Source organism: Plutella xylostella, chromosome 5 (assembly GCF_932276165.1).
Source record: "Plutella xylostella chromosome 5, ilPluXylo3.1, whole genome shotgun sequence".
In the NCBI taxonomy this organism is placed as follows: Eukaryota; Metazoa; Arthropoda; class Insecta; order Lepidoptera; family Plutellidae; genus Plutella; species Plutella xylostella.
In genome coordinates this window covers 7,677,867-7,705,606 of record NC_063985.1, presented here as the reverse complement: position 1 = coordinate 7,705,606, position 27,740 = coordinate 7,677,867, and the positions used below count along the sequence as shown (strand labels likewise).

At 39.4% G+C, this 27,740-nt stretch overlaps 3 protein-coding genes across 11 annotated transcripts in view; 1 reads left to right on the top strand and 2 right to left on the bottom strand.

Annotated features, from left to right (window-relative positions):
- Nucleotides 1–698: 698 nt before the first annotated feature.
- On the bottom strand, nucleotides 699–13,406 carry LOC105395441 (nucleoporin Nup188). The gene is made up of 17 exons (XM_048633235.1): nucleotides 13,161–13,406; nucleotides 12,867–13,080; nucleotides 12,393–12,689; nucleotides 11,991–12,298; nucleotides 11,697–11,817; nucleotides 11,452–11,565; nucleotides 10,888–11,187; nucleotides 10,269–10,771; nucleotides 9,709–9,871; nucleotides 7,405–7,672; nucleotides 6,792–7,084; nucleotides 6,294–6,590; nucleotides 4,559–5,971; nucleotides 4,108–4,226; nucleotides 3,484–3,700; nucleotides 2,771–2,977; nucleotides 699–1,341 (listed from the first exon to the last, which is right to left on the bottom strand). Exons 1-17 carry the CDS (start codon nucleotides 13,178–13,180, stop codon nucleotides 751–753), a joined length of 5,445 nt encoding a protein of 1,814 aa, XP_048489192.1. The 5' UTR covers nucleotides 13,181–13,406; the 3' UTR covers nucleotides 699–750.
- On the top strand, nucleotides 13,372–14,853 carry LOC105394190 (adenylate kinase). 2 transcript variants are annotated; one of them, XM_011566037.3, is made up of 4 exons: nucleotides 13,372–13,478; nucleotides 13,614–13,733; nucleotides 13,926–14,162; nucleotides 14,320–14,853. In XM_011566037.3, exons 2-4 carry the CDS (start codon nucleotides 13,632–13,634, stop codon nucleotides 14,701–14,703), a joined length of 723 nt encoding a protein of 240 aa, XP_011564339.3. In that variant the 5' UTR covers nucleotides 13,372–13,478; nucleotides 13,614–13,631; the 3' UTR covers nucleotides 14,704–14,853. The 2 variants fall into 2 exon arrangements, with proteins under 2 accessions (XP_011564339.3, XP_048489191.1); XM_048633234.1 differs by lacking the exon at nucleotides 13,372–13,478 and having other exon boundaries at nucleotides 13,504–13,733.
- Nucleotides 14,854–19,127: 4,274 nt separating this feature from the next.
- Nucleotides 19,128–27,740, bottom strand: part of LOC105394191 (guanine nucleotide exchange factor DBS) — a 76,100-nt gene continuing 67,487 nt past the window's right edge. For 6 of the 8 annotated variants that reach the window (XM_048633370.1, XM_048633374.1, XM_048633373.1 and 3 more), the window contains exons 15-20: nucleotides 25,502–25,627; nucleotides 24,985–25,182; nucleotides 24,488–24,693; nucleotides 23,957–24,137; nucleotides 20,831–20,963; nucleotides 19,128–20,430 (exon numbers count right to left, since the gene is read on the bottom strand). In XM_048633370.1, coding sequence (XP_048489327.1) covers nucleotides 20,333–20,430; nucleotides 20,831–20,963; nucleotides 23,957–24,137; nucleotides 24,488–24,693; nucleotides 24,985–25,182; nucleotides 25,502–25,627 — 942 coding nt within the window. In that variant the 3' untranslated portion in view covers nucleotides 19,128–20,332. Of the gene's footprint in view, nucleotides 20,431–20,829; nucleotides 20,964–22,982; nucleotides 23,227–23,680; nucleotides 23,711–23,956; nucleotides 24,138–24,487; nucleotides 24,694–24,984; nucleotides 25,183–25,501; nucleotides 25,628–27,740 lie in introns of those variants that run through there. The other 2 variants (XR_007268289.1, XM_048633376.1) reach the window with 2 other exon arrangements.

Here is a 27,740-nt window from a genome sequence, read left to right as displayed (position 1 = left end):
GAGAAGATCATTATCATTCATAAAACGTAAAATTACAATCTACTTTTGATATAGAATCACATTTAAGGAGAAAAAGTTGTAGATTTAAATATAAATAAATTTAATTTCTATGTCTTTTAATTATTATGAATAAATTTCTTATTTGTCAATTTGTACATATGACATAAATTCAGTAAGTAGATTTAAATAGAAAAAACATGGTATCACCAGCACAGCCACTTAATCTGTGGCTCGTAAGACATTATCATTATTCTCAGCAATCTCAAAATGGGAGGTTGTTATTATTCTGAGATCTCATCGATTGAACATTGGGGACTTGATAGTCGTGATGACTGACGATCAAGGAACAAAACACTTCTCATGATGATCCCAGAAGTTCCATAATATGTTTAGGCATAGAACCTTAGGCTTGTGAATCTTCCATTTTACCGTTGATTTTCAAAGTCACACTTTGTCTTTGTTACGTTGGTCCACATCCAAGACTCGAAATCAAATATCTACCGTGGACCAATAGTATACATTGTTACCCAAGGGGTAAAATCCACTTATTTAGTGTGTTTGCATAATGTTCCAGCACCTTTCGTACATGTATGACAACTCCTCATCATCATCAGCCCGTAATGATCTACTCTCTCGGGCGTCTCTCCCTCGTATTTAGGATGACATATTAACATTACAATATAAATAAATCAAATACGTACAAAAGCAATTCAATTTATTACGTGAACTTAACTTAAAGTTACTAACATGCTACAACTCCATCTGGCAGATGTAAAGAAACACAACAGACATAAAATGGAAGTAATCCTCATCATTATTGATTTGCACGTCCGTTTGGTTCGAGTACGCCGGCTCGATCTCTTGCAGCGACGAGTCTAGGTCTTCATCACTGGAGTCCCTAGTTGTCTCCGCCCAGGAAACGCGTTTCGAACTCCTTGAAGCATCCTTCTTTTTATCAGAAGTAGGAGTTGAATGGGACACCGGTGACGGGGGTTCTTTAGTGGGGGTTTGTGCGCATTTGTCCAAGTAATGTTTGCGTAGTATATACTCTCTCATCGAGTCGTGGGCGGCTCGTTTCGGCGGGGGTGGTGGGGGTAGGTCGTCTCTGTTGGTCGGGTCTCTTAGTCTAGCCGCTTCCTCTATACGTTTGGCTTCTTCCTCGTTGGGGGCGAGCGGCCATGCGCCTAGTTTGTTGCGCGCGAGGTAGGGGCGTGCGTGGGCGGCGCACAGGATGCGCTTGCGCACGAAGTCGTGGTACACGGTGAGCTCGGAGCTGAGCTCGCGCCGCACCATCTGCTTGTGGCGGGACGGCGTGCTGGCGTCACGCACGGCGAGTAGGGCCTGAGGGTATGTAAGTTTATTAGTTATGAATTTAATTTTGTACAATAAGTGCAGGGAAATATATTATGAGCAATAGGTACAGGATCTAGGTATACCTACCTTATTATCTTTAATGGATTTTGTACGCAATATTTGTAATCTATAGATAGTTTGTCGGGGTCCTTGTCCAGTGGCTTGCAAGTCGGTAAATTAATTTATAACCATTATTTCAATATCATTTCTAACAACGCCGCCAGCGTCCCAGCTACTAATCTCTGAATCAGCGCATCCAGGCAGGGTACAGAAGTAGCACTGGACACACTGGTGAGGTTCTCGGAGAGCGCGACGAACCACGGGCCGAGTTAATGTGCAACTAATGTTTACTTATCTCCGCTGACCCAAAACGTGCCTTATCCAGTGGCTTGCCATTCAGTAAATAAATTTTACTCCTTTTTATTAAGTACCTGTGAAGCCAATAACTCCAATAAAGCCGCCAGCGTCCCAGCTACCAGTCTCTGACTAAGCGCATCCAGACAGGGTGCAGAAGTGGCACTGGACACACTAGTCAGGCTCTCGGAGCGCGCGGCGCGGCGCGGGCCGATGTAATGTGCTACTAATGTCTACTTACTTATTTACTCTCTTGATCCAAAATGTATCTTATCCAGTGGCTAGCCATTCGGTAAATCAATTTTACGCCTTTTTATTAAGTACCTGTGAGGCCAGTAGCTCAAGTAGGGCTGCCAAAGTCCCCGCCACCAATCTCTGACTCAATGCGTCCAGACACGGCGCGGACGTGGCACTGGACACACTAGTCAGGCTCTCGGAGCGCGCGGCGCGGCGCGGGCCGATGTAATGTGCTACTAATGTCTACTTACTTATTTACTCTCTTGATCCAAAATGTATCTTATCCAGTGGCTAGCCATTCGGTAAATCAATTTTACGCCTTTTTATTAAGTACCTGTGAGGCCAGTAGCTCAAGTAGGGCTGCCAAAGTCCCCGCCACCAATCTCTGACTCAATGCGTCCAGACACGGCGCGGACGTGGCACTGGACACACTAGTCAGGCTCTCGGACCTGGCGGCGCGGCGCGGGTCGATTTAATGTGCTACTAATCTTATACTTACATACTCCGCTGACCCAAAATGTGTCTTGTCCTGTGGCTAGCCAGTCGGTAAATCAATTTTACGCCTATATAACTTTTTCGTTTTTTTTACCTGCGACGCCAATAATTCCAACAAAGCCGCCAACGTCCCAGCCACTAGTCTCTGACTGAGCGCGTCCAGACACGGCGCAGAAGTGGCACTGGACACACTGGTCAGGCTCTCGGAGCGCGCGGCGCGGCGCGGGCCGATGTAATGTGCCACTAATGTTATACTTACTTACTCCGCTGATCCGAAATGTGCCTTGTCCATAATTAGCTTGCCAGTCGGTAAATCAATATTACGCCTAACCTGTGAAGCCAGCAGTTCTAATAAAGCCGCCAACGTCCCAGCTACTAGTCTCTGACTAAGCGCATCCAGACACGGCGCGGACGTGGCACTGGACACACTAGTGAGGCTCTCGGAGCGGGCGGCGCGGCGCGGGTCGGGGCTGCTGCAGGAGCAGCCGCGGCGGCGGCGCGGGGAGCGCGACCCGCTGCCCTCTTCTGTGTGGTATGACTGCGGAAAAAGGTGGGTATTGGTTATACGGTTAGCTGCATAAGTAGCTATACACTTTTGTCTCATCCACTTCTCAAACTAGCTACATAATAAACTGAAAATATTTGAGTAGGCAGTTTGTGAGTTTGACAAGGTAAAAAAGTGTACAGCTACTTATGCAGCTGACTGTAAGTTGTTAAAATAAGGGTATAGTAAGCCTAAGTAAAGGTGTAAGGGTAGTCACCCTTACACCGGAAAGCGGAATTCTGATAATGTTTTGTATTTTGTACTACGACTTTAAAAAATTCACGAAAAAACCATAAGCTACTTCGTGGTATCCAAGTGAAGAGACAGATTTGAATGCTTTGATATTATTAATTAGACCATGAACTTTCGTATTCTAAAGCTAGCTTGACACAATAATGATACGAATATTTGCGACCAAACTAACGATCATGATATCCGCGATGCTACGATATGGACAATTCGACATCTGATATTCCATTAAAATCATTAAATACACTCACATGATTCATAGCCTTAGTCAACAAGCATATAGCCGTCAACAGCGTCCCGAAGGTCAACTGCGGGACTTCATCATGACAGTGCTTGGGAATAGCGAAGTCCAGTTCCACCAGCGGCTGCCAGCGCTCCAGGTCCAGGGCTGGCTCACCGAGTAGGGCTAGGAGGGAAGGGCTGAAGGAGAGCAGGCAGAGGGTCGCCATGTGCAGGATTTCTAGGGTCCTGGAATGGAAGAAATGCGATGTAAATTTACGTAATAGTAGAACTAGAAACAAAGGTTAATATTACGTAGGTGTACGTACGGTCAGCTGCATAAGTAGCTATACACTTCTGTACCTTGTCAAAATGACGAACCTTCAAGGTGGTTGGTTACATTGACAAAGTAGAAAAGTGTAAAGCTACTTATGCAGCTGACTGTACATGGGAAGAAAATTATTTATATTTTTATGAAAGTAGGAATAGGTTCACTATCGTTATATTTATCGCTAAACTATCTGAAAACGACAGTCAGTCAATAATTATGAGTAGTTAGAAAGAGCTAAATGGGACTGTTAGCCATTGACACATTTTATCTTTATCCGCACGGCTATAAAAATAAAATAAGGCCATTGTAGAGTAAACAAACGAACCTGTGTAAAACAGCGCTAGTATGCTGCATGGCGGCCTCGTCGTTCAGCTGCGACTCCGACGCGCGCCGCGAGCGCAGCATGATCGACACGCACTGGTGCACTAACGCGCTTATACTGCGCTGAAATTACACATTAAACATGAAATAAAGGCTAAATAATGCACTCATCGGTAAACATAAAAGAAGAAAGTGACTGATTGGGCATCAAAGCGCAGCCCAAACGGCTCAAGCTACAATCCTGAAACTTGGCACGTAGGTTCCTTAGGTAGTGTAGGTGAGCACTAAGAAAGGATTTTCAATAACTCCACCCGTAATGGGGTAAAATAGGGGATGAAAGTTTGTATGAAAGTCCTTCAGTTTAACGCGGAATGCCCACGGGAAAACTTTTTAAGGTGAAGCGTAGCTCGCGGGAACAGCTAGTTTGATATAATAATGTACGAGAAATGCCTTACCATAACACCGACTAGAGAGTTGATATTCTCAATCCGCCATCGCGCTTCAAACTTCACCATTTGAACGATCAGATTCAGAGACGACGCGCACAGATTCAAAGAGTCCATTGTTACTATCTGCCGAGGCAATAGTATGGCTTCAATCAGATGCTCCAAATGAACGCCAACAAATGTGATGGCGTCACTGGCGTAGAACTGGCCATGCTTCATCACCATCATGGAAATGAAGTCCAAACTGTACGCGTAAACCCGCCACCACTCTTGGAGCTTCCATCGACTGTTCTCGAACTTTGGCGGCAGAAGTTGCATCCACAGGAACTGGTCCACATCGCTCAATAGCAACTCTTTAGCGAAGGGCCCTCGGGAATACGCGGTGAGGCATCTTAGAGCGGCTAGAGACGTTTGGTAGTGACAGCGTTTCTGGAGACAGGACTGTAGGCAGCATAGTAGCTTGTTAGTGAAGCGAGTCGCTTGGAACCACTGCGACAGTCCAGAAAACATGTCGTCGTACAGCTCCAGGCATTGTTCCAGCAACGCAAGGGCCAGCACGACCGGCGGGATATCCTCGCTAACCTCATTGCCGTTGGCATTTGGTGTCGGTTTCACATCTTCATTAATGTTATCCAGGAGTTTCTCCAGCTCTAAACTGTTGATGTTTGTAACTGAGCGAATTATGCTTTGGGCGGTGAGGCTGTTGGCTTTTATCTCGTAATCCAGACTGCTAATAGCCACAGTTCCTATGGACAGAATAGCCCTTTTCGCGCGCGGGTGTAGACAGTCATAAACAATAGCTGTGTTGGTAAGCAAATTATCGATTTGCTTCGCGTTGGCTTTTCTATTATCGAAGCAGTCATCTTTCCAATTCGCCAGCATTATAACGTACAACTCTGCCAGTATCACGACCAGTCTTCCATCCTTAAGGTCATCTAACTCTTGCAGCAGCGCCGTCATACAAGGCGCTACTAACTTGGCTTTATGCGCTATGTTCAGACTAATCGGCAGACATTTGCAGAAGATGGTCGTGAAGTCTTTCCATGACGTCAGCAGGCCGAGCCACGCCGGCACCTTATCTACCACTTCCTCCTCATCACTTCTCCCTTCGAAGCTGAAAACGTAATTAATCCACTTGTCCAGGTTATTCTTGTTGGTGTCGAAGAATTGTTCTAACACTTCTCTCAGGTTAGGTTCAATTTTATCCCTGGACAGGAACAATTCAATGCCGAGTACGTTAAAAATCTGCGCGTAGGTCCTGAGGCCAGGTTGTATATCGCTGAAGAGTGGACTGCTCATGTGTTCCCAGAACTTGGGGTTCTCCCTCAGGTCCTTCACTAGCACCTGCATGTTGTTCTTCCAGAGCGCGTGGAATAATGCCATGATGCAGCCCAGAAGAGGGCTGTGCAGCATCTTGGCATCCTGGGGACAGTAATTGAATTTTAGCTTATTATTGTTGGCATTGGATCTGTAGGCACAGACCACATGCTAACTATGGACAGCATTTTGGCAGAGATATGCATTTGCCAAGGTAGCATTATTATAATGTATATCCAATAAACCCGTTTGCCATAGGTGAAGATTATGGAAGAAGGATCCAAGCTTAGAAGAAAGACATTTCCTGCAGTGGACTATTACGGGCTGTGCGTTTGAATTTGCGTGGCGACAAAATTTGATCATTTCGACAGAAGACGGTAGATGATGACGTCATTAAAAGACCTTAATAAAAACCCTGCATATGTACCTGTTTGACGGTCCCCAAATAATCCGCCATATACCCCAGTATCCCTTCAAAACTTTCCGCCTGTTCCTTCTTCACTTGCACCGCTTTCTCATCCTTTTCCTCCTTCACCTTAACATGGTTGAGTTTGAAGAATGCCTCAGTAAGGCCGGGCTGCTTGCCGATGCACGTGGCTACGAATTCCAAGATGGCGATCTTCAGGTCTGTGGTCTCGTGCTCGTCCCGCAGACGGTCTAAGAACATCACTCGCACTTGGTACGACGTCATGTCCAGGCTCGCGAATAGGGACATTTGGAAACTCTGGAAAAGATGTGCAACATTTATGTATTTTCAGTCAATATTTATGTTCAGAATGTTATTTTTATGTGCGATTCAAATTGTTTGTTACCTAAACTTTAGTTAGCCTCATGAAAGTTGCATATTTAAAGGGACTTTACTAATTATCTGCTGTTCAAATAACAGGTTTGATTATGTTTTGATATCAGAAACATAGCGACTTACCTCAGCAAACTTCTTCAGCAGCCTACAGCACAGCACTGAAAGATTCTTACTGAACGCATTATTAATATACGAGGTGACTTTCGGGATGACTTTCATCAGATCTTTGTGTTGGTTCTGTGAGAATATCAGATGCTCCAATGGCGTGAGTTCATTAGCGTCTGTGACCTTGGGTTTGAGGCGAAGGACCAGCATGATTGTGGCGACTGTTCGTTGGATCGTGGCTATGTATTGTACGCCACTGCCTGATACCCAGTTGGTTTCGTCCAGCATCACACGTTCTAGTTCATCGTTACCTGTAAAATAAATATTGACAGTTATGCGGTAGAATGAGTACGTCAAGAAAATATAATCACAAACGGTATAAAATAGTAAGTAGGTACCTATTATAAGTATATCTATCCATTTTGGTGGTCCCATGACTCTAATAAAGAAGCGAATTCGATTACGTGAACATTCAAAAGTTATTTAGAAGACGAGAATATTTTTACCCCCTTACTATACCTTTAATTGACTGCAAATACCCAAAGTTGTGGTCATTAAACGGTTATTAAACATGTTACGTTCTTTTGTTTATGTTCTCGGTGGTTATAAAACAAACGACAAACAGACTCACCAATAGAAATAATTTTCAACAATTCCAAAGCGTTCTCCGTATGCAGCAAACTGTAGACACAGGTGTTCTGCAGTAGCGTAACTCTCTCACTCTGCCCCTTGTTCTGCTGCAGCACCAGGTTGAACAGCTGGATGCAGCTGTGCAAGGTGTCTCTTCTGTGAGAGACTGTGCTGTACCGCTGGGTGCTGATGTTGGGGAACACTTCGCGGACCATAAACACTAGGCCGGGGAGCACGATGTCCGATATTATGCGGTCGTCTGTGCAAGTCTGGGGAGGGAAGGATTACTTTTAATAGTTGCCTATTTTTTCGTGCCACATTACATAATCATATTTATAGAGCTTCCACTATGTTATTGTATTCTTGACGTTTCCTTATGTCTGGTAAGTAAATCAAATATGTATGGGATTTCGACTGTCAAGAAAACAATCATAAATAAATAAAATATAAATAAATATGTGGGGACATCTCACACACGGCCATCCGACCCCAAGCTAGGCAGAACCTGTGTTATGGGTGTTGGACTCTGGGTGAAGGCGCCTATCGGCGCCTCCCCCACAGTTAGGGTAAAGCTGAATAAGTCCCTTATGGCGGGTACACTACATAATTCCGAATTACTTTTTTACGAATATGAAAATAACGATTATTAAAATTTCGAATTTCATAGTTCCGAATAATTCACAATCCCGAATTTTAAGTTTCCGAATAACGAAAATCACGAATAGTTTATAAACGAAATTTCAAACAACACATTTATTAAAATGACGAAAGTCAATTTTCCGAATATTATTATTACGATGTTTGAAAAGTACGATTTTTTATTATATCGAATTGTTAAAATTACGAATCCCGAAGTTTTAATATTCCGAAAATACAAATTCCCGAATGTTTCTTAGTTAACAAGAAATGGTTATATGAATAATGCAGCATAATGCGTATAAAAACAATATTTTTTAAGCTATATTATGTGAAACGCTCCGCTCCGCTTCGCTGCGCTCCGCTTTGTTTTTCGATATCTATGTGCACCTAACACGCTCCTCCTCGCTTTGCTCGTCGTCGCACCTATCTTTAGGTTTAGGTCCTAAGGTTTTTAAGTTTAAACACCATAAAAATCCTAGCAATTGTTTTGCTCTAAATTTGAAACGCTCCGCTCCGCTTCGCTGCGCTCCGCTTTGTTTTTCGATATCTATGTGCACCTAACACGCTCCTCCTTGCTTTGCTCGTCGTCGCACCTATCTTTAGGTTTAGGTCCTAAGGTTTTTAAGTTTAAACACCATAAAAATCCTAGCAATTGTTTTGCTCTAAATTTGAAACGCTCCGCTCCGCTTCGCTGCGCTCCGCTTTGTTTTTCGATATCTATGTGCACCTAACACGCTCCTCCTTGCTTTGCTCGTCGTCGCACCTATCTTTAGGTTTAGGTCCTAAGGTTTTTAAGTTTAAACACCATAAAAATCCTAGCAATTGTTTTGCTCTAAATTTGAAACGCTCCGCTCCGCTTCGCTGCGCTCCGCTTTGTTTTTCGATATCTATGTGCACCTAACACGCTCCTCCTCGCTTTGCTCGTCGTCGCACCTATCTTTTGGTTTTGGTTCTAATGTTTAAAGAAGTTTATGTTTTTTTGTCAAAATCACGAATTATCATATTTCCGATCGGGATTTGACTTTTTCGTGATTATAATAAATCGGTATTTTATTTTTCGTATTTTAAAGTAATCGTATTTTTTAACATTCGTATATTTAACAATCGTAATAACAATATTCGTGATTATAATATTCGAAATTATAATTTTCGTGAATATTATAATTCGGTATTTAAAAAAATCGGTATTGCAATATTTCGTAAATTACATATTCGGGGTTATCAAATTCGGAAAAAAGTTTTTCGGAATATTTGGGTGTTCCCCCCTTATGGCCGACTTCAGTAAATAGGTTTCATTTAGAAAAAAATAAAAAAAAGGTGTCGGACAGCTAATATATCTACACAAATACATAGATAAATAGATACTAAAAATAAATATCAACACCCAAGACCCGAGAACAAATATCTGTGTTTAAACAAATATCTGCCCCAGCCGGGAATCGAACCCGGGACCTTCGGCTCAGTAGTCAGGGTCACTAACCACTACGCCATTCGGTCGTCAAAAATCATATAATGGACAGAGTATAATTAGAGTTACCAAAAGACGTTTGATAAAAAAAAATACTTACTCAAAATCATAAGCATTGGATGGCATCAGTCCAATATACATACCACATAGCTTCAGGAAGTATACGAAATAGCATTTGTAACGCATTAGCCTCCTCACCTCATAAGCCTTCACCAGCATGTCTCTATAAGCCTGTAGGAAGGTGTCGGCGGGGTCGCCGGCGCCGCGCGCCACGGCCCCCGCGTGTAGCGAGCCGCCCGCGCCCAGCGCCGCCGCTGATTGGTTGGCGGAGACGCGGGGGAGGAGGCCCGTGTTTACTAGCCTGTAGATAGAATAGAATATAATTAAGTTTATTCACAATAAACAAGGTATTACATGACGCGCGGGAGGAGGCCCGTGTTTACTAGTCTGTGGAGGGGAGTGGAGGTTGTGAATAACGGAGTTGCGGTGTTAATTGATGACTTTTTATGACTGGTAAAGTTTATATATTTTCCTTTGTTCTATGATATGAAGAGATACAAAATCGGTCAAATTAAAGATTTTTACAAAAAAAATGAAAAACTCCTAAAGATTTAGATAACAGATCAACCTACATGAAGATGATAATTATTATGACTATGATCGTAGAATAACGAGTACAGTAGTACTAGTACTCGTTGTTTTATGCTATGGTGAAGTGTGTTTCTTCTATTAAGCTAAAACAATCTTGGTTAACTCACCTCATATGAACTTCTTTGGGGAACACCGGTATCAATGCAGTGCACACTTCAAGGCATTCGACCAGCAGCGGCGTACTATCAGTCTTCATGAATCTTAGCAAAACATCAAAGATTCCTTCGCACGGCGCGACCAAACTCTTTGGTACATCTTTATCTGCAGCCAGTACTTTTAATACTCCTTTCAAAACTTTTGCACCTTCATAAACTTTTTGGAGCGTAACGCTTAGATTTTGTTTATGATGACCCTTTCTATCCAGTGATTTCTCTATCTCATGGTTGAGTATCGTCCAGTAGGTGTATGGGGTTCGGAAATGGATTAGAGTTCCCTCTTTTCTTTCCATGATTGTTGCCTTGGAGCCGGCCTCTATGCGATAGTCGGGTGAGTCGAGCGGGAAGTAGTCTCGGCCGATAGTGGCGTCGTCTGACACCAGGGACACTATCGGTACAAGGTTCGGTTGGTAGATTTCCGTGTAGACCGGCAGGTTTTTCAGTTCAGCTGTCAACTGCAATGATTAAAGAATGGGTATTGTTGTAAAACTACAACTTACAATGAAACAATTGCTTACTGGTCTTGACCAAATAGAATAAAAAGGGAAAATTAATTAATTAGATCACTCACCATTCTGACACTGTCTTTCCCAGCCTGAGCCAAACCTGCGCTCAAAACCGACAGCGCAGTAAAATTAAACGGGAAAAACTCAAGTGCCGTATTCCACAGTGACACAGTCCCATACCGCTCCTCCCTGCCGTGAAGACTCCAGAACTCTTTAGCTATGGCGGGGCTGCGCAGGAGTTCCGCGCAAAGCGACATGGCGCCCGGCTGGTGGCTGATGGTGCCGTCGCCGTCAAATGTGTCGCATATCTCGTTGAGTAGAGTGAACACTCGGTAGCGGGCTATGTCGGCGCACTTTGAGTTGTCCTGGGAATGGGATTTGAGTTTAGAGGCAATATTTTAGTGGTGAAGATGGGAGATGTTGGTGAGATCAATTTAGGTAGGTTGTAAAATAGATAAAACTCAGGGGTACTTGGTAGTTACTCAGGGTATTATTCATTGAGAATATAAGTTTAAATAATATAAACATAAACATACCCATAGGTAAGTAATACATATTATTTATAGGAGGATTAAACTGGTATCAGATTTACCTCTGTTCAAAACATAGTTTAGTCATTTAATACTTACAGAGAACACAGGTGAGTTCAGCAGTTTTAGCAGAAACTCAAACACTCTCATCTTCATTGCTGTAGCTCCAAAATGCTGATAATGATTTTCAAACAGCCTACAGTGGGTCTCACTCTGAAAAACAATGATAAATTTTGGTAAGCAACATTGCTTTGCCAATGAGTATTCAGAATAAAAACTAGCAACAGCAATACAGGGTCTAGCATGTGTAAGATGCTTGTGGAACTCCTAGAGTCGTAACTAACCTGCAGAGTCATCATCATCCAGGCGAGCAGCATGGCGCCATGCTCCTCGTTCACCTGCAGAGTCGTCAGCTCGCCCTCCACAACCGCCTTTGTCGAGTCTATCCACTGTGACTGGTCATTGCTGGGAAATTACATACTATTATTGAACAGGAGACATGAGACTGGATGTCACAATAAAGGTGTTATATGCATTGAATGGTTTTTAATTTAGGTATTGACTTGTTATGTGAATAGGCAAATATTTTTTAGTACATACAGGAAATCTCTAAAGTGTTAAATATAGGAGTAACTTACATCCTACAGCTGTCCATGACCACAATAAATATTCCAATTTCAATGTACATGATATTCAAACATGATTCTCTGTGTTTTTCATCCAACAAGTCACTGTAGCCAAGTCTCTTTCCAAAACTGTGTTTTCTAAATAGCTCAAACAGTTTGTTGAATGTTTGTGCCGTGAGCGTGACCTCATTCACAATGAGAAGCAGGCACTGGAGTAATGCCAGCTGTTCCCTCAAGTTATGCTCCGCCCACTCTGTTCGAACCGACTCACTCGCAAAGTCATTTTGAATCTTTCTAGATGGGGGTGTAGTTGATATTACCTAGAAATACAAAGTGTTTTAGAAGTGATTACACACTTAATTATTTACATAGAATTTAAGAAATATTTTAATTATACTTAAATTTTATACAAACCTGGTCCAGTTGGTCTATAAGGGATTGTGTAATTTTTTGAAGTCCTATGTCATTGATAATCTTTGCAAACTCTTCATGATATTTATGTTTAGTATCATTTTTAAATTCAATTATATACTGTAGGGTTTTCAGCATGTAGAGCCTCTCTGCATAGTAGAACTTCCATACATTTGGCAATAAGAAAGAAGGTCTTGTATCAACAAATGCAACATTCTTCAGTGCATTAGCGGGTGTTCCATAGGAAATATCACATAGATAGTGTTTCACAATCTCCCACAGCTGAAATGAGTCAATATCCTGGAAAAATAAAACAAAATTAATACACATTAGCCAGCAGTAGGTACATTTTTAGAGTAATAATAAGATTAGCAATATTGACAGTGATAAGTACAAGTTTTACTAAAGAGCCAGTTTGGAGGTGCTATAGTATTTTGAGGGGAAAAAAACAGTTTCATACAAAGGTTCAGTACTAACCACATAATGATGCAGGGTTTGAATGACATTTAACAGCTTTGTCTGGTCTGGGTGTTTGGATTGAAGCTGAGAAAACCGGTTGGTATTTTGAGGCTTATAGCTGGCGAGGCCTAGACTTAGCTCCTCCTTCACATCTTTATTACCCAACACATTCAGTAGCTCCTCTCGTGAGAGGCTCTGCGATGAAACCCATCGCCATAAACGCTTCCAATGACTGAAAAAATAAACAGTTTTTCAAATCGGAGAAAGACTGGTAGCTTTCTCAAGAAACATAAACAAAAATAACCATCTTACCTTGTAGAGCTGGAGTTCATGATTTCTACTTTACCAAGTTGTTGAAATTTTTATCGATATGAACCCGAAAAACATTATATTATAGTGAAAATAATAACGCTTTACTGATTTACCGCCGCCACTGTGTTTTTGTTGAGGTTATATTTAGCATTGACATTTGTGAGTTTTTGACAATTACGACATTTCAAATGTTATTCTGTGAAAAATATTATTCTGAGGTTTTGACTTTTGATTGACAATTTGACATTTAACGACCGACGTCATCACCTGTCGCCGTCCGTACTGCTAAAAAAACTTTTTTGTTCATAATTTAATCGGGTAAGCTGTATTTAATTATATCACAACTCATTATATTATCATGTGACACCGATTAGTACATATTACAATCTATAATAGAGTGCGGTATTGTGCCGGTTGCATTAAAAACCTCAACTTATTACTTGTTTACTTCAGGAATAGAAGTCCTGAAAAATGGCCCCAGCAGCCACGAACCTTAAACCCTACCTAAACGATGACCCAATTGGAATCAATGCCGTTCTCCTCGGACCTCCGGGCTCCGGCAAAGGGACACAGGTGAGTTATTAAACTTTGACCTTTGATTACATGATAGGACTTATGAAGCCTGAATATTTAATCTCTTTTCTACCTGATAAATCATATATTTAAAGATGACCCACCATTTAAACATTATTGGATAATAGATATTTGGTTTTGTTTGCCACACATGTTCTAAAGCCTTTAAAATGTTATCACTTTATATTACAGGCTCCCCTTCTAAAAAAAAAGTACTGTGTTTGTCACCTGTCTACTGGGGACATGCTCCGCGCTGAGGTGGCCTCTGGATCTGAACTCGGACGGAGCCTGAAAAAGACCATGGATGAGGGGAAACTGGTCTCTGACGAGATGGTGGTTGATATGATTGACAAGAACCTGGATGCCCCAGAGTGCAAGAATGGCTTCCTGCTTGATGGCTTCCCTAGGACGGTCCCACAGGCTGAGAAGGTAGATAATATAGAAGACTTATTTATGTGCCTCTCATATTGCTTTATTTTGTTAGGAAGACCTTGAATGTTTATCAGAGTTTGTGATTGATATCTTCTTAATTACCTTATTACTCACTTTACTATCTTAACAATTTTAAATTTAAATATAATTTCAGCTGGATGAACTACTGCATAGAAGGAAAACTGGTCTGGATGCCGTGATTGAGTTCAACATCAGCGACAGCCTGCTGGTGAGACGGATCACCGGCCGCCTCATCCACCCGCCCAGCGGCCGCAGCTACCACGAAGAGTTCCACCCTCCGAGGAAGCCCATGACTGATGATGTCACAGGTGAACCTCTCATAAAAAGATCTGACGACAATGTGGATGCACTGAAGAAGCGCTTGGCCACCTACCACTCCCAGACAGTTCCTCTTATTGACTATTACATGAGGAAGGGGCTTCACTATCGAGTGGACGCCGCACAGGCAGCCGACAATGTCTTCTGTCGCATTGACAACATCTTCAAGAGTCAGATCTTTTCTAGGGCTAAGAACTAGTGTCAACTTTCTTAAGAATAAAATTTTGTACAAATGTTTTTTTTAATAAACATCATTGGTTATCGATTGTTTGTTATGAGGTGTTGTAGAGATACTTCGTAAAATATTGGAGATACTTTTGCTCTGGTGAATACAGTTAATGGATCATTACAACTTTGTTTATTTTGTTCAGTATGCCTACCATAAGTTGACTTTTCCTCTTAGTATGATTTAACCAGAAAATTCGATGGTCATAATTTATATCTAGATAAGACACACATAAGTACATAAACAAACAAAATATGTATAAGAAAATATCAAACAATGTTATCAGAGTGTGTAGGTATTTATTTTCAATAACATGATTACATTGATTATTTTATTTAAAAATGTTGAAGATACTTTTTGAATAAGCTCGAATAAGGCAAGACATACACTTTCACGCCAAAATATACTTACTGAGGAATTCTGCAACATATGAGGTAAATCTACATTTATTTGTTTTCCAGCAGTTTGAATACACTGAAAAAAGTAAATTACAAAAGGTGGGTAATTTATTTTTACAAATTAGTTGTATTTGTTCGAAAAATTATTCTTATTGTTGTAGTATTGCAACATTTAACTTGATGATAAATTTTGAGTGAAGTCATTCAGATAAGATAATTTTGAAATAAAGTATAGAAAAACCTAGCACAATTATGTAAGAGCGTTAAATTTGGTTGGTACCTACTAGTATTACAAGTGGTGTTGATACCTGCCACCTGGAAGTAGATTCCTACTTCCATGACCGCCAATAGAAATCGTAGAAGTCAGCTAACAAAGGTTTCATCTGCTTTTACTATTTATATCAAACACCGAAATACAAGTTAACACGTTCACGGACAATTGATGGTTGGAAAATATTTTGATATGACAATGACACCTAAAAATCCCATACATTTTATCGTTCCGCCTTGAAACGTATTGCCGTATCTCAACATATTTTATTAGGGTACACTACATAAATCCGAATTACTTTTTTACGAATATGAAAATAACGATTTTTAAAATTACGAATTTCATAGTTCCGAATAATTCACAATCCCGAATTTCAAGTTTCCGAACAACGAAAATCACGAATAGTTAATAAACGAAATTTCAAACAACATATTTATTAAAATGACGAAAGTCAATTTTCCGAATATTATTATTTCGATGTTTTAAAAGTACGACCTTTTATTATAACAAATTGTTAAAATTACGAATCCCGAAGTTTTAATATTCCGAAAATACAAATTCCCGAATGTATCTTAGTTAACAAGAAATAGTTATTAAGAATAGTGTGTTTATTAACAGCATAATCCGTATACAATTTAACAATATTTTTTAAGCTATATTATGTGAAACGCTCCGCTCCGCTTCGCTGCGCTCCGCTTTGTTTTTCGATATCTATGTGCACCTAACACGCTCCTCCTCGCTTTGCTCGTCGTCGCACCTATCTTTAGATTTAGGTCCTAATGTTTTTAAGGTTAAACACCATAAAACTCCGAGCAATTGTTTTGCTCTATATTTGAAACGCTCCGCTCCGCTTCGCTGCGCTCCGCTTTGTTTTTCGATATCTATGTGCACCTAACACCCTTCTCCTCGCTTTGCTCGTCGTCGCACCTATCTTTAGGTTTTGGGTCTAAGGTTTTTAAGACGTTTACGGTTTTTTTGTCAATATCACGAATTATCACATTTTCGATCGGGATTTCAATTTTTCGTGATTATAATAAATCGGTATTTTATTTTTCGTATGCTTAAGTAATCGTATTTTTTAACGTTCGTGTATTTGACAATCGTAATAACAAATCTTCGTGATTATAATATTCGAAATTATAATTTACGTGATTTTTAGAATTCGGCATTTAAAAAAATCGGTATTGCAATATTTCGTAAATTACATATTCGGTGTTTTCAAATTCGGAAAAAAGTTTTTCGGAATATTTGGGTGTTCCCATTTTATTAACGTAATGTGACAGTTACGGCCATAGACGGTATCGTCTACAAGCGGTCCGCCACATCATGCATATCCAACAATGAGTATAGTGACATCTACGGCTACAGGCGGCAGCCGCCAGTTTTTTTCAAGGACCGTTTCATTTTCAAATAGGTTTGGACGTTTTTCAGATACAAAGTTCCACTTTTAGCATGCTATTTACAATAAATAAAGCTGATATAGTAAGATTAAACAAAGGGGTTCATCGACAAAAGCTAAAATTTTCTAGTTCCTCATTACAGTTATATCTTTGCTTTTCTTTGTTCCATTTAAGTAATTATAGTATTTGAATCGAATAGGTAGGTATCCTATATGCAAAACAGTATAATATTTATCGATTTATTATTAATTTACCTCGTAATTTGCCACAAAAATTACCAGACTACCACCCGTTCTACACAAGATTTCCGCGACGCGCGCGCCGTGACACTAACCCCCTTATTCATAGAAAAGTTACAATACGTTTTAACTAATAAACTGTTTTGTCCCTTTCTGTCAAAGAACAAATTGTTCTTTGACAGAAAGGGACAAAACAGTTTATGTCCCTTATTCATAGAAAAGTTACAATACGTTTTAACTAATAAACTGTTTTGTCCCTTTCTGTCAAAGAACAAATTGTTCTTTGTCGGAGAGGGACAAAACAGTTTATTAGTTAAAACGTTTTGTAACTTCTCTATGAATAAGGGGGTAAACTTCTAGAAGGTTATTTTTATTTGTAAAGGTTACGGCGACAGGCGGTATGTCACTATAAAGTTCACTTATGTGTGTGCAAAAGAAACCCCGACAAGTTCTTTGTTATGACACCTAGAAACAAATGAATTAGCACAATACGACACTAAATCATGCATCTCCTGTTAAGAATACGGAAATGATACGGCTGTTGACGGTTCGTCCGTTTCAATCAATAGAAGTTGGACGGCCACAGGCGCGTAGTCATATTACAAGGATACTTAATTACGGCCCTCGACGGATTGTCCGTGAACGTGTTAACTAAAATAAATCAAAACATTTCAAATCTGTTACATCAGCATCCTTAGTATTCGAGAATCATTAGAAAATTCTCCTAGTTTATTTATTGTTTTAGATAAGTTCAGCTACTGTGCGGTATAGCATGGGTTTACTATAAACTACATTTATATAAAATCTCTATGAAACATTCAACTTTCATTTGCCTACGGGCTTGTTTGGATTAATCGCTCTTTTAAGCACAGCCGAAACCCTAAGCCTCACCATCTATCCCCAATACTAGGTATTTTATATTTATCATATTTTATATGCAAGTAGGTACATATAATACATCAATATTTATTTATATTGTTATCGCCTTGATTCATAGAAAAGACAGAACTGTGACGAAATAACAACTAGTACAGTTCCCCAAAATTGATAATGCACATAGAAATCTTCGTCATTGTTCGGCAACGGTCGTATTCCCGAGCGTTAGAAAACTATTATGTATTTAGAGTGGTTAAGTGCATTTTCTTCATTAAATTTTAGTAGAATTATGTAATTGGTGCTAAAAGAGATAATTGATTTATCAGTAACGAAATTTGATTCGATAATTCATAATATTCCATAATATTAAAATTTACTTCGAAAATGTTACAGTAGGTACTTTTCAAGTGTCTTACTGAAGCTGATGTAAAGATGGATGAAAGAAGGTTTGAATAACACAAGGTTTATATTATAAGGAGAAATGGATTTCAAACACAGGTTTATATTTAAAAAAATTAAATCTCAGTTCAAAAGAATTTACAGCACTGATTATTTCACAATGGGAATGGGAATGGGAATACGACAGTTTGCGAAGATTTGCATGCGCATTATTAATATGGGAGAACTGTACTTCTCTAGCCTCTGTTTTTCTATCAACAAGGTCACAAGGTGAATCTAAACTTCACAAAAGGTCTTACTATTTGAATATCCTAACACCAACCTTTTAAAGACCGATACTAGCTACTACCGATAGTGCTAATGTCTAGGTATAAAGTATGAAAAGTTGAAGAAGTACGTTAACATTGTATATCATTTTATAAAGTTCTAAGATGTAAAGATTGAAGTGTACGATTGTTTATTATTATAGTGGATAGGGTAAAGTATTACGGCCCGTATACACCAAAGACGTCTCACATATTATACAGCCGCTGCTGGAGCAACATAATGTACCAATAGCTCTTCAAGGGCTTTAGTGCACACCGGCCTTAAATAGTTAAAAATTCATCACTAGGATTTTCACAGCCGTTAATATAATTTTGCACTTTAAGGTATTAAGGGGATAACAGTTTATATATAATTAGGTAGACATAGTTAGAGATTTGAAATGTATGCGTACATTTGTATAATTACTTTTAAAAATGTTAAAGTGAAGCTAGAAATGATTAAGCTGCTGAATAGGACGAAGTATGGGAAAATAAAAGAAACTCAAAAATGAAATGGTCAAACTCTGTATTTGTGTGAACAAAATGATTGTTCTTTTACAATAGGTACATACATAGATCATTTTACAAAAGGCTGATAAGCAGGTACTGTGACATGAAGATATGATTGATGAAATTATGAAAATGAGATGAAATGAATTTTGTTTAATAATTTCATTCATAATAATATACTTACGTCCAAGATCATATAAAATATGCCGACTAGCAACAACATACAACCTAGAATATCTAGTTTGAATACAACTTAAAACTATAAATTACAAATAGTCCATTTTAACGCAGCTATGCCAAATATACATTTATTAGCGATCTAATTTTCTTTGAACATCATTTCGATTTGATATTTTACGTAAATAAATTCATTCAATCTTTGATTTAATTCACAGTAACGATACGATAAGTATTTATGATATGATTTAATATTGGGATTACATACTGACCATAAACTGAGATGTACACTGTAGGTAGGTTCAAAATACACTATTTTACTATCTGTCATGGAGTTGTATGTGTATGGATTTCGTAACGCAACACAGGGCTCAGATAAAGAATAAATAACTACATTAAATATTTACAGAAAATAATATTACAAAAACACGAATCACTTGGCTCGCTACAACGCTATACACCACTCCTACCGCTCGCAACAACAACTCGACAACACGCATCTACGAATACCACTAATTTAGTTACGAATAAAGCTTTCTTTAGAACAACATTCACAGTTATTAACTTAACTGATGATTTATTAACAATAACAAGTGGGGATGCCGGGTGTCTTAAGGGAAGTTATTTGGGGGAAGATCCCTTAACTAATGATTAATAACAATCGATATAATTAACCATCTATAGATCGAGTCGAATGGACAAGTACTATATTCTGTTGACCTTCTTTCCTGTCTGTATTCCTTCAAAACATGATAAAAATCTGCAAAGTTGATCAACTATTGAAACACCGTTAATTTTACTAACAAGTTAACCAACTAGATTGGTGGATAATCTTTGTTTTCATCATCACATGTGGCTTTTTAAAACGCCAGATTTACATTGGACAGATGACCTCAGTCACCAGTCACTTATCGCCAGTTTAAGCTAATACACAGACCACACTGATCAGCCGTGGTTGATCATAGTGGTCTGGTTGGGTTGACTGATCGACAGTAGGCAGGCGCTACTACTGGGCAGGCCAGGTAGGCTAGTGGTCGTGCAGGCGGTCGTGCGACCGGCTAGAGGAGCGGGATGTCTTGCGTTGGTCGAGGTACGCCGCCGGCGCCCAACCTTCGCCTTGACCTCCTGGAATAGCAATAATTATGTTTTAAATTTTTTATAGAATAACCCCCTTATTCATAAAAAAGTTACTGAACGGATTAACTATTGAACAGTTCTGTCCCTCTCTGACAGAGAACAATTTGTTCTTTGACAGAGAGTGACAAAACAGTTCAATAGCTAATCCGTCCAGTAACTTTTTTATGAATAAGGGGGTATGTTTTTAGAGGAGTGACTACACCTTGGTGCAATGGCTGGATCGTAGGAGATTCTACCAAAAGACGTAGCATCTAAGATATTGTTTGTATGTTAGATCGTGGTTGTTTTGATTGACTTTTATAAATACATATAACCGCCATCTAGTGGTCAATAATAGCATCTCGATGAACGGACACTACTATTTTAATATTTCAATAAATGTTCATACCTGCAAGCCGCACGTACCACCAGCCGGCGCAGCCCACCTTCAGCAGCTCGGCGTGCTGCCCCTCCCGCAGCGACACCTCGCTGGCGCCCACCGCCGTGTAGTCCGACAGCGCTATCAGTGCGCACCCCACCGCCTAGCGGACAGAATGGAAATTAACGTTTGACGTCGGCTCGGGAGATGGCGCTAGTTGTCTTTGGTTAAAGTTGTTTTTATTCGGAAATATTGGAAACTTTTCTGCTCGTTAAACAGATTACCGGCTTTTGACTAGGATAGTGGTCTCGATAAAGTTATTTCTAAGAACAAGAGAAACTTTAACCAAATAGCAATGTTTAGCGTCTGTATTTGTTTGTTCAGTGGAAAAAATGCATTCGTGCTGTTAGGTATTCGTATTACAACACTTTAAATTCATTGCGCAATGCACACAAGTAGTAAGGTAGGTTTTGTATATTCTTCGTAAAGACAGTTTAGTGTAGTCTGCAAAATGTAATCTCATAATTATAGTAAATTGCATTTGTCATGCTCCCATTCAGATTTCATAACATTGAAAAGTTACAATGCTGGCAGTGAAAATAATAATTTAAGTGGGTAACTCTTATAGATCATTTATAAAATCAATATAGATCGAAGATAATTTATTTGATTTAGTTAATTAATTCTTAATTTATTATTTTCAATTTAGGCACACATTCTTCTTTCTAGCAAACACTGGAGTTTGTTACCGTGGCGTGGTGATAGTAGAACTGTTTTAATTATGTATGTTTGTAGTTTACACCATGCATGCATGTCTGTATGACTGAGTGAGTACTTACTTAAATCTTAATTTTACAAAAGCCATAAAGCTAACACACCGTAAATTGCCCTTGATAAATGAATATCAGCTACAACCATGCTGTTATTTAATATATTATTATGTATTAAGCTTTTTTATTCTTATTAAGTTTATTATATTCTAGTTATGATTACTTAATAGGTATGAGGTAAGTAAGTACATAAGTAAGTATTATACTTACTTATTGTAATACAATTATATTGCTGATTTTACACGCTGATCGTCCCTGACCGTGTTCGGTTAATGTATGTTACTGTAACTGCGACTGCGAGCTTCACTCGTGTGTTCCTCTGGCCCACCCAGTTCTTGTAATTTGGGTGTATGTTATTCAAAAGTACACTAACACATATGGTCTTATTCTTTAGGTCTTGCTTGAGCGATATATGTACAAAGACCTACCAGTATTAATCCTTTATTAATCTTGTGAGTGCATTGAAAAGAGAGTGATCTAGATTCTAGGTCCTAGAAGAACCTTAAATACATCAGAGAAGTCAGAAGATATCACAATAAAATAGGTAGGTACTTGCTTTTGTATCAAGTCAGGAGTGTACGATGTGTTAAGATGATACCTATAAGTATAATTCTTCACCGATTAATATACCTACTGTAATGTTTAACCGTGAATGTATCGTAATATTGTACCTACTATATGTGTAAATTTATTTTAATGTGCCAAGACAAACCATTCCGGTTTAATGGCGCTGTCAAACAAAAATGTAATGTATATATGCCTGTTTTCATAAATAAAAAAAAAAAAAAAAAATATCCCTAGGAAGTGGCGTTTGAAAAATTATACATATTGTAAATTTTATATTTATATATACAAGTGATAGATCTGATAATGTTATTAAGTACATCATATCGTATACTTAAGTAGATAGGTATATAGTTAGGCACCTAATATAAATGAAGCAGAGACATCGAAAGCGAAATTCATACGAAGACATGTGCGATTGACAAGCAGACCCGTGCGCCGTGCGTGCTAGTGTGAACTCAAACCTCGGTGCACTTGCCGTGAGTGCTATTATATTATAGATACTAACAGGTTGTACGTAAGTACTTGTATAACAATATTATTGATACGAAGATATATTAATAATTTATTACTTAAATACTTTTTTTAGAGACAGCGTTAAAACAGGTTTTTGAAATACGTAAATACGCATAGTATAATAACATAATCGTTCCCAATCTACACACATACGGTTCGACATGAAGAGTTAAAAGTAGAATCAAACAAAACTCCAACAAATCAAGCGCACAATTATTAAATGATTTAAAAAGCACACGGACAATGAGTGACGTAACAAAAACATGACTTACACGTTAATAAATGTTCAGCAAAGATTTACATCCACAAAACGCCGCAGTCGGTAGGATATTTGGTTTTCAACTTTGGTTAGGTAAATTAAGTCTCTGCATTGTATTTACAAGGCTTTCGTTTGCCTAATTACCGATTGTGGTGCAATCAGTATTGGGGAACGTAAAATGTGGACGTGGCCTGGTTGGAGCCCGAAATGGAAAAGAATTGGACCACTCTGTGTATGGTGCCGTTGCGATCCGCCACCTGTCAAACAACACAACTTACAAACTCGCGCCAATTTGTTCCACACTAACAAATCGTGCCGACTTGCATTCACTTAAAATATTCATTATCATTAAGACTGTGGGGTGCCATGTGGGCTGTGCATTAAACTAAGGAACCCCCTAGACTATAGTGCTTCAAAAACGGGCTCGTTCCAAAGAAAACTGAAGCGATGAAGTGTTCGCAACTTAATTATGCAGTGGCGATGACGACACGTTGCCAGTCTACACTAGAGCTACAGCTAACGAGGGATATTACATGACTTGTACAATTTGTTAATCATAGTTTCCTTTTAAATAATTTTAGTAGGTATATCGTTTCCAATTCCCAGTTTACCAAATTGTTATTCGGGAAGCATTTAGTGCGTAGGGTTGCCAGCCTATGATGAGGTACATGCGCTACCCACATTCCTGAAATATTTACACTTTACACTTACATAACAGTGTGGATTTCACTTGACTCAACACTGTAAAAAATTAGTTTACCATTATTAATTCAGAATTAATAACCAGTTTAATTAATTTAGTTAGGTATAATAAAGCTAAGCAACCCTCGGTCTCTGCACTATTCTACCCTCTATTAGTTGTATTAACCCCAGCGGACAGTACAAAAACAAAGGACAACATTAACCTCCTTGCGTCCCTCAGACCACAGACAAGGAAAACTTTTTTTGGCAAAGGAGTCTGTTCTTTTATGCCAGGTGTATTCTTACCGGGGCGTGTTCAGGCTCTTCTTCCTCGTCCTCGGAGGGGTCGGTGGACCAGCAGGGCTCGTCGTGGGCGTCGCACGAGGCCGTCCGCGCCGGGTGCGTGGCGGCGGCGGGCGCGGGCAGCACGCGCGACACCGGCGCGCCGTTGGGCAGGATGTCGCATGAACCCGTTTGGACTAGTGTCCTGGAAATTTTATTGTTTTAAATTTTAAAGGTGTAGGCTATAGGCCATCTTTGAGGTAATCTTGAGGAATATAGAAAACAAGGGACTAAAGTCTGTTTTTTATCTCAGATACTAAATTGACAGATTCTGAACGGTTCATGAACAGTCGATTGCCAATAGAACGATACGTCACTTAATCACAGGACAATCGACTGCTGATGAACCATTCAGAATCTGTCAATTTCGTATCTGAGATTTAAAAACAGACTTTAGACACTATCATGGTGAAAAGGATAGGCCAACTTATACGTAGACTACGGTAATAAAATCTATTTGTGTGTCAAATGTAACAAATGGACTTAAAAACCCACCTGTGCTGCGCAGAATACTGCCTCACCCTCTCCCCCTTCAACTCCTTCAACTGATCCAGTAGCACCCGTTTTATGCGGTCGACCCACAGCCGCTTCACGTCGATGGTGGGCGCCGTGATCGTGTGCACCTCGGCCCGGCCCTGCCGCCACACTTCGAACTTGCGCGCGTCGCCTTTGACGGACTCTGTGAGGCCGATGAGTGACATCTGCGGAGAATGGGATGGGTGAATTAATAAAATGAAATATATAAGTTTCTAAATAATTGGATGCATGAAAACTGTTCAGCTATTCCTGCCGTATTGAGATGTGGTCGTATATTCAGTTTTGACATAAGTACATTTAAATAATGTTTAAATTCGATACAAGTCTGTAGCCACAAGAATATAGACGCTCTCGTAATGCACATTTCATCGGTTATTTATCTAGGTGTTAATGGTAACGTCATGTATTTCTGTTTTTTGGGGTGTTACTTAAATATAAACTTATGTATTACGTACCTGTAAATCATGCTTAAAGTGGTAAGTGGCCTTATTATGGCTATTTTTCGCGGCAGGTTTACAGAACAGCATCGCCTTTTCATAGAGGAAGATATGTCGGCGGCGCGGGCGGATGCGCAGGCGCAAGTCTCGCTTGTTTTCTGAAGTCACGAGGAATGAGCCCTGCATGAGCAGCTCGCCTTGCTGGTTTAGGTCCACCTGGAAGGGACAGCAGAGAGTCGTAATAAGTGGTTGATAACATTAAGATATGTTGCTTTTCGGGTGCAAAAAGGCTAGTAGCGAGGGACGACATACAGTCCGCAGGATCTAGCATGACCTGAGACAGACGATAGTGGTTGGATGAAGAAGGCCAAGGATTTCGGTATATGACTTCAAAGGAGTCTAGCAGTCAACAATTGTTGGTTGATGATGATGATATTAAACAAGTCTAAGTATTATCATTATACAAACGAGCCTATCTTATAGGCATAGTAGAGCCGCTAAGATATACCCGGTATAAATAATAGTGTGTACTAACAGGCACACCGGTGATGGCGATCTGGTGCATGGAGTCGTTGACGCACTTGAGCACGACGAGCATGCAGTCCAGCGCCTGCTGCAACCCCGAGCTCATCGACCCGCACTCGCCGTACCGGAGCAGGTCCTGGGGATAGGGGGGATGAGGTTTATTACCAAATTACATACATATGCTCATGACTGTAATCCCCGAAGGGGTAGTCAGAGGTAACTCGCAAGCAAGTCACCCGCTTTTCGCTGTACATTTTTTAAGAGCTTTATTATAAGGTGTAAGAATTTAATAATTATGTGGCTTGTGGGGTCCCCAGGTCTTGGTAGCAGGTCCTGAGAACGAGGGGAAATGGGCTTTGCTGCAACGTTGAATATGGTGGAAAATGTAAACAAAATGTTGGTCGAAAAAAACGGCGCTGAAGTGATGAAATCTATAATGAAATGTAAGTACTTCATATTTGTGAACTCTTTACTACAATAAATAAATGTATGAAAAGAATATGAGCAGTCCCATTTTAACAACATTGTAACTTTAACAAGCGCATGTAAATATGTACATACTATACCTATGTAATGTAAGTAGGTATGTATTATAATTCATCTTAACATAACCTGTGTCTCACAAATTAACAAATAAACTATTTATAGGTAATATTATTCTAATTACAAATAAACCATAATACCTAATACAATTCATTTGTTATTATGAAAGTACCTAAATAAGACTATTAGACTACTACTTAACCTACATTTAATCAAAGAGACCTCCTCTTATCGTACCTGGCTCAAAGGTTCCCATAATGCTGGGTATGTATTAGGAAAACATTCACACAGTTATGCAGTTATTTTCACTACACAGCAAAAAACATAATTGTGTTTTGCGCTCTCCATACAATAAGCGGCGACCACAGGTGGTGTAACGTTGAATGCAAATAATTACCTACTTGTAAGAAGTGTGAATGAAAAATTAGTTCTTAGGTATTTTGTTTCATATTACGATGCGTATGTGTTAACAAACCGCTGACCGATGCTTTCATACACTTACAAAATAGTAAGAGGTAAAGGTTACAAGTTACAAACATCACAACGGCACATAATTTAAATTGTACGAAACATTCAAATAATGGTCTCCAATGATAGGTTTCTAAAACGACCGCCAGTCGGCATCTAAAGCGTGAATGGAGCGCGCCCAATCAGCCGCAAAAGGCAATGGCTGGTCATTAAACTCGAGTCTAATTTTATTGCAGGCAGGTTCTTCACCAAAGTGATATCACTTTTAATGACGATTACACATAGGTGCTAGCAGAATAACTACTAGGTGTATCTTAGATTATTTAAATCAAATAGTTATCTACTTAGAACGCTCTCCCTCACATAGAGATTATAATGTAGTAGACCTAAGTCGCCTAAGTAAATAAATAATTTCAAAAAGTGCTAAGCCATTTTTAGGGTTAATTCTATCTTCTATTAGAATTACGTTAGTACCTATTTCACGGCGTTACCATAAACCCTAAGCTAATCCTTTTAATTCCTTTTTTAGGGTTCCGTAGCCAAAATGGCAAAAACGGAACCCTTATAGTTTCGTCATGTCCGTCTGTCCGTCTGTCCGTCTGTCCGTCTGTCACAGCCGATTTACTCGGAAACTATAAGTACTACAGTGATGAAATTTGATGGGAATATGTGTTGTATGAACCGCTACAAAAATATGACACTAAATAGTAAAAAAAAGAATTGGGGGTGGGGCCCCCCATACATGTAACTGAGGGATGAATTTTTTTTTTTCGATGTACATACCCGTGTGGGGTATCAATGGAAAGGTCTTTTAAAATGATATAAAGTTTTCTAAAAAACATTTTTCTTAAAGTGAACGGTTTTTGAGATATCAGCTCTCAAAGTCGTAAAAAGTATGTCCCCCCCCCTCTATTTTTATAACTACGGGGTATAAAATTCTAAAAAAAATAGAGGTAATGCATGCTAATTAACTCTTTCAACGATTTTTGGTTTGATCAAAGTATCTCTTATAGTTTTTGAGATAGGTTGATTTAACTGTAATATTATATTTGCTGCTACGGAACCCTTTGTGCGCGAGCCCGACTCGCACTTGGCCGGTTTTTTATTAGTAAATTTGATGTTCGAAATAAGCTGAACAGATTGTCAGCTAATCAGAGATCTCACCACTATTAAGACCTCGAATGCCAATGAAAGAGTCCAATTTTTACTTTCCAAGCCTTACAAAGAATGAGTTTGGT

Bases quoted from the DNA above. Each gene is read 5' to 3' on its own strand.
- LOC105395441 (XM_048633235.1), bottom strand. From the start codon at position 13,180: ATGAACTCCAGCTCTACAAG. The intron at 11,566-11,696 runs GTTAGTTACGAC...ATTGTTTTTCAG, and splicing joins GGATGATGATGACTCTGCAG to AGTGAGACCCACTGTAGGCT. The intron at 6,591-6,791 runs GTAAGTCGCTAT...CATCTTTTCCAG, and splicing joins TGCTGAAGAAGTTTGCTGAG to AGTTTCCAAATGTCCCTATT.
- LOC105394190 (XM_011566037.3), top strand. From the start codon at position 13,632: ATGGCCCCAGCAGCCACGAACCTTAAACCCTACCTAAACGATGACCCA. The intron at 13,734-13,925 runs GTGAGTTATTAA...TTTATATTACAG, and splicing joins GCTCCGGCAAAGGGACACAG to GCTCCCCTTCTAAAAAAAAA. The intron at 14,163-14,319 runs GTAGATAATATA...ATATAATTTCAG, and splicing joins CGGTCCCACAGGCTGAGAAG to CTGGATGAACTACTGCATAG.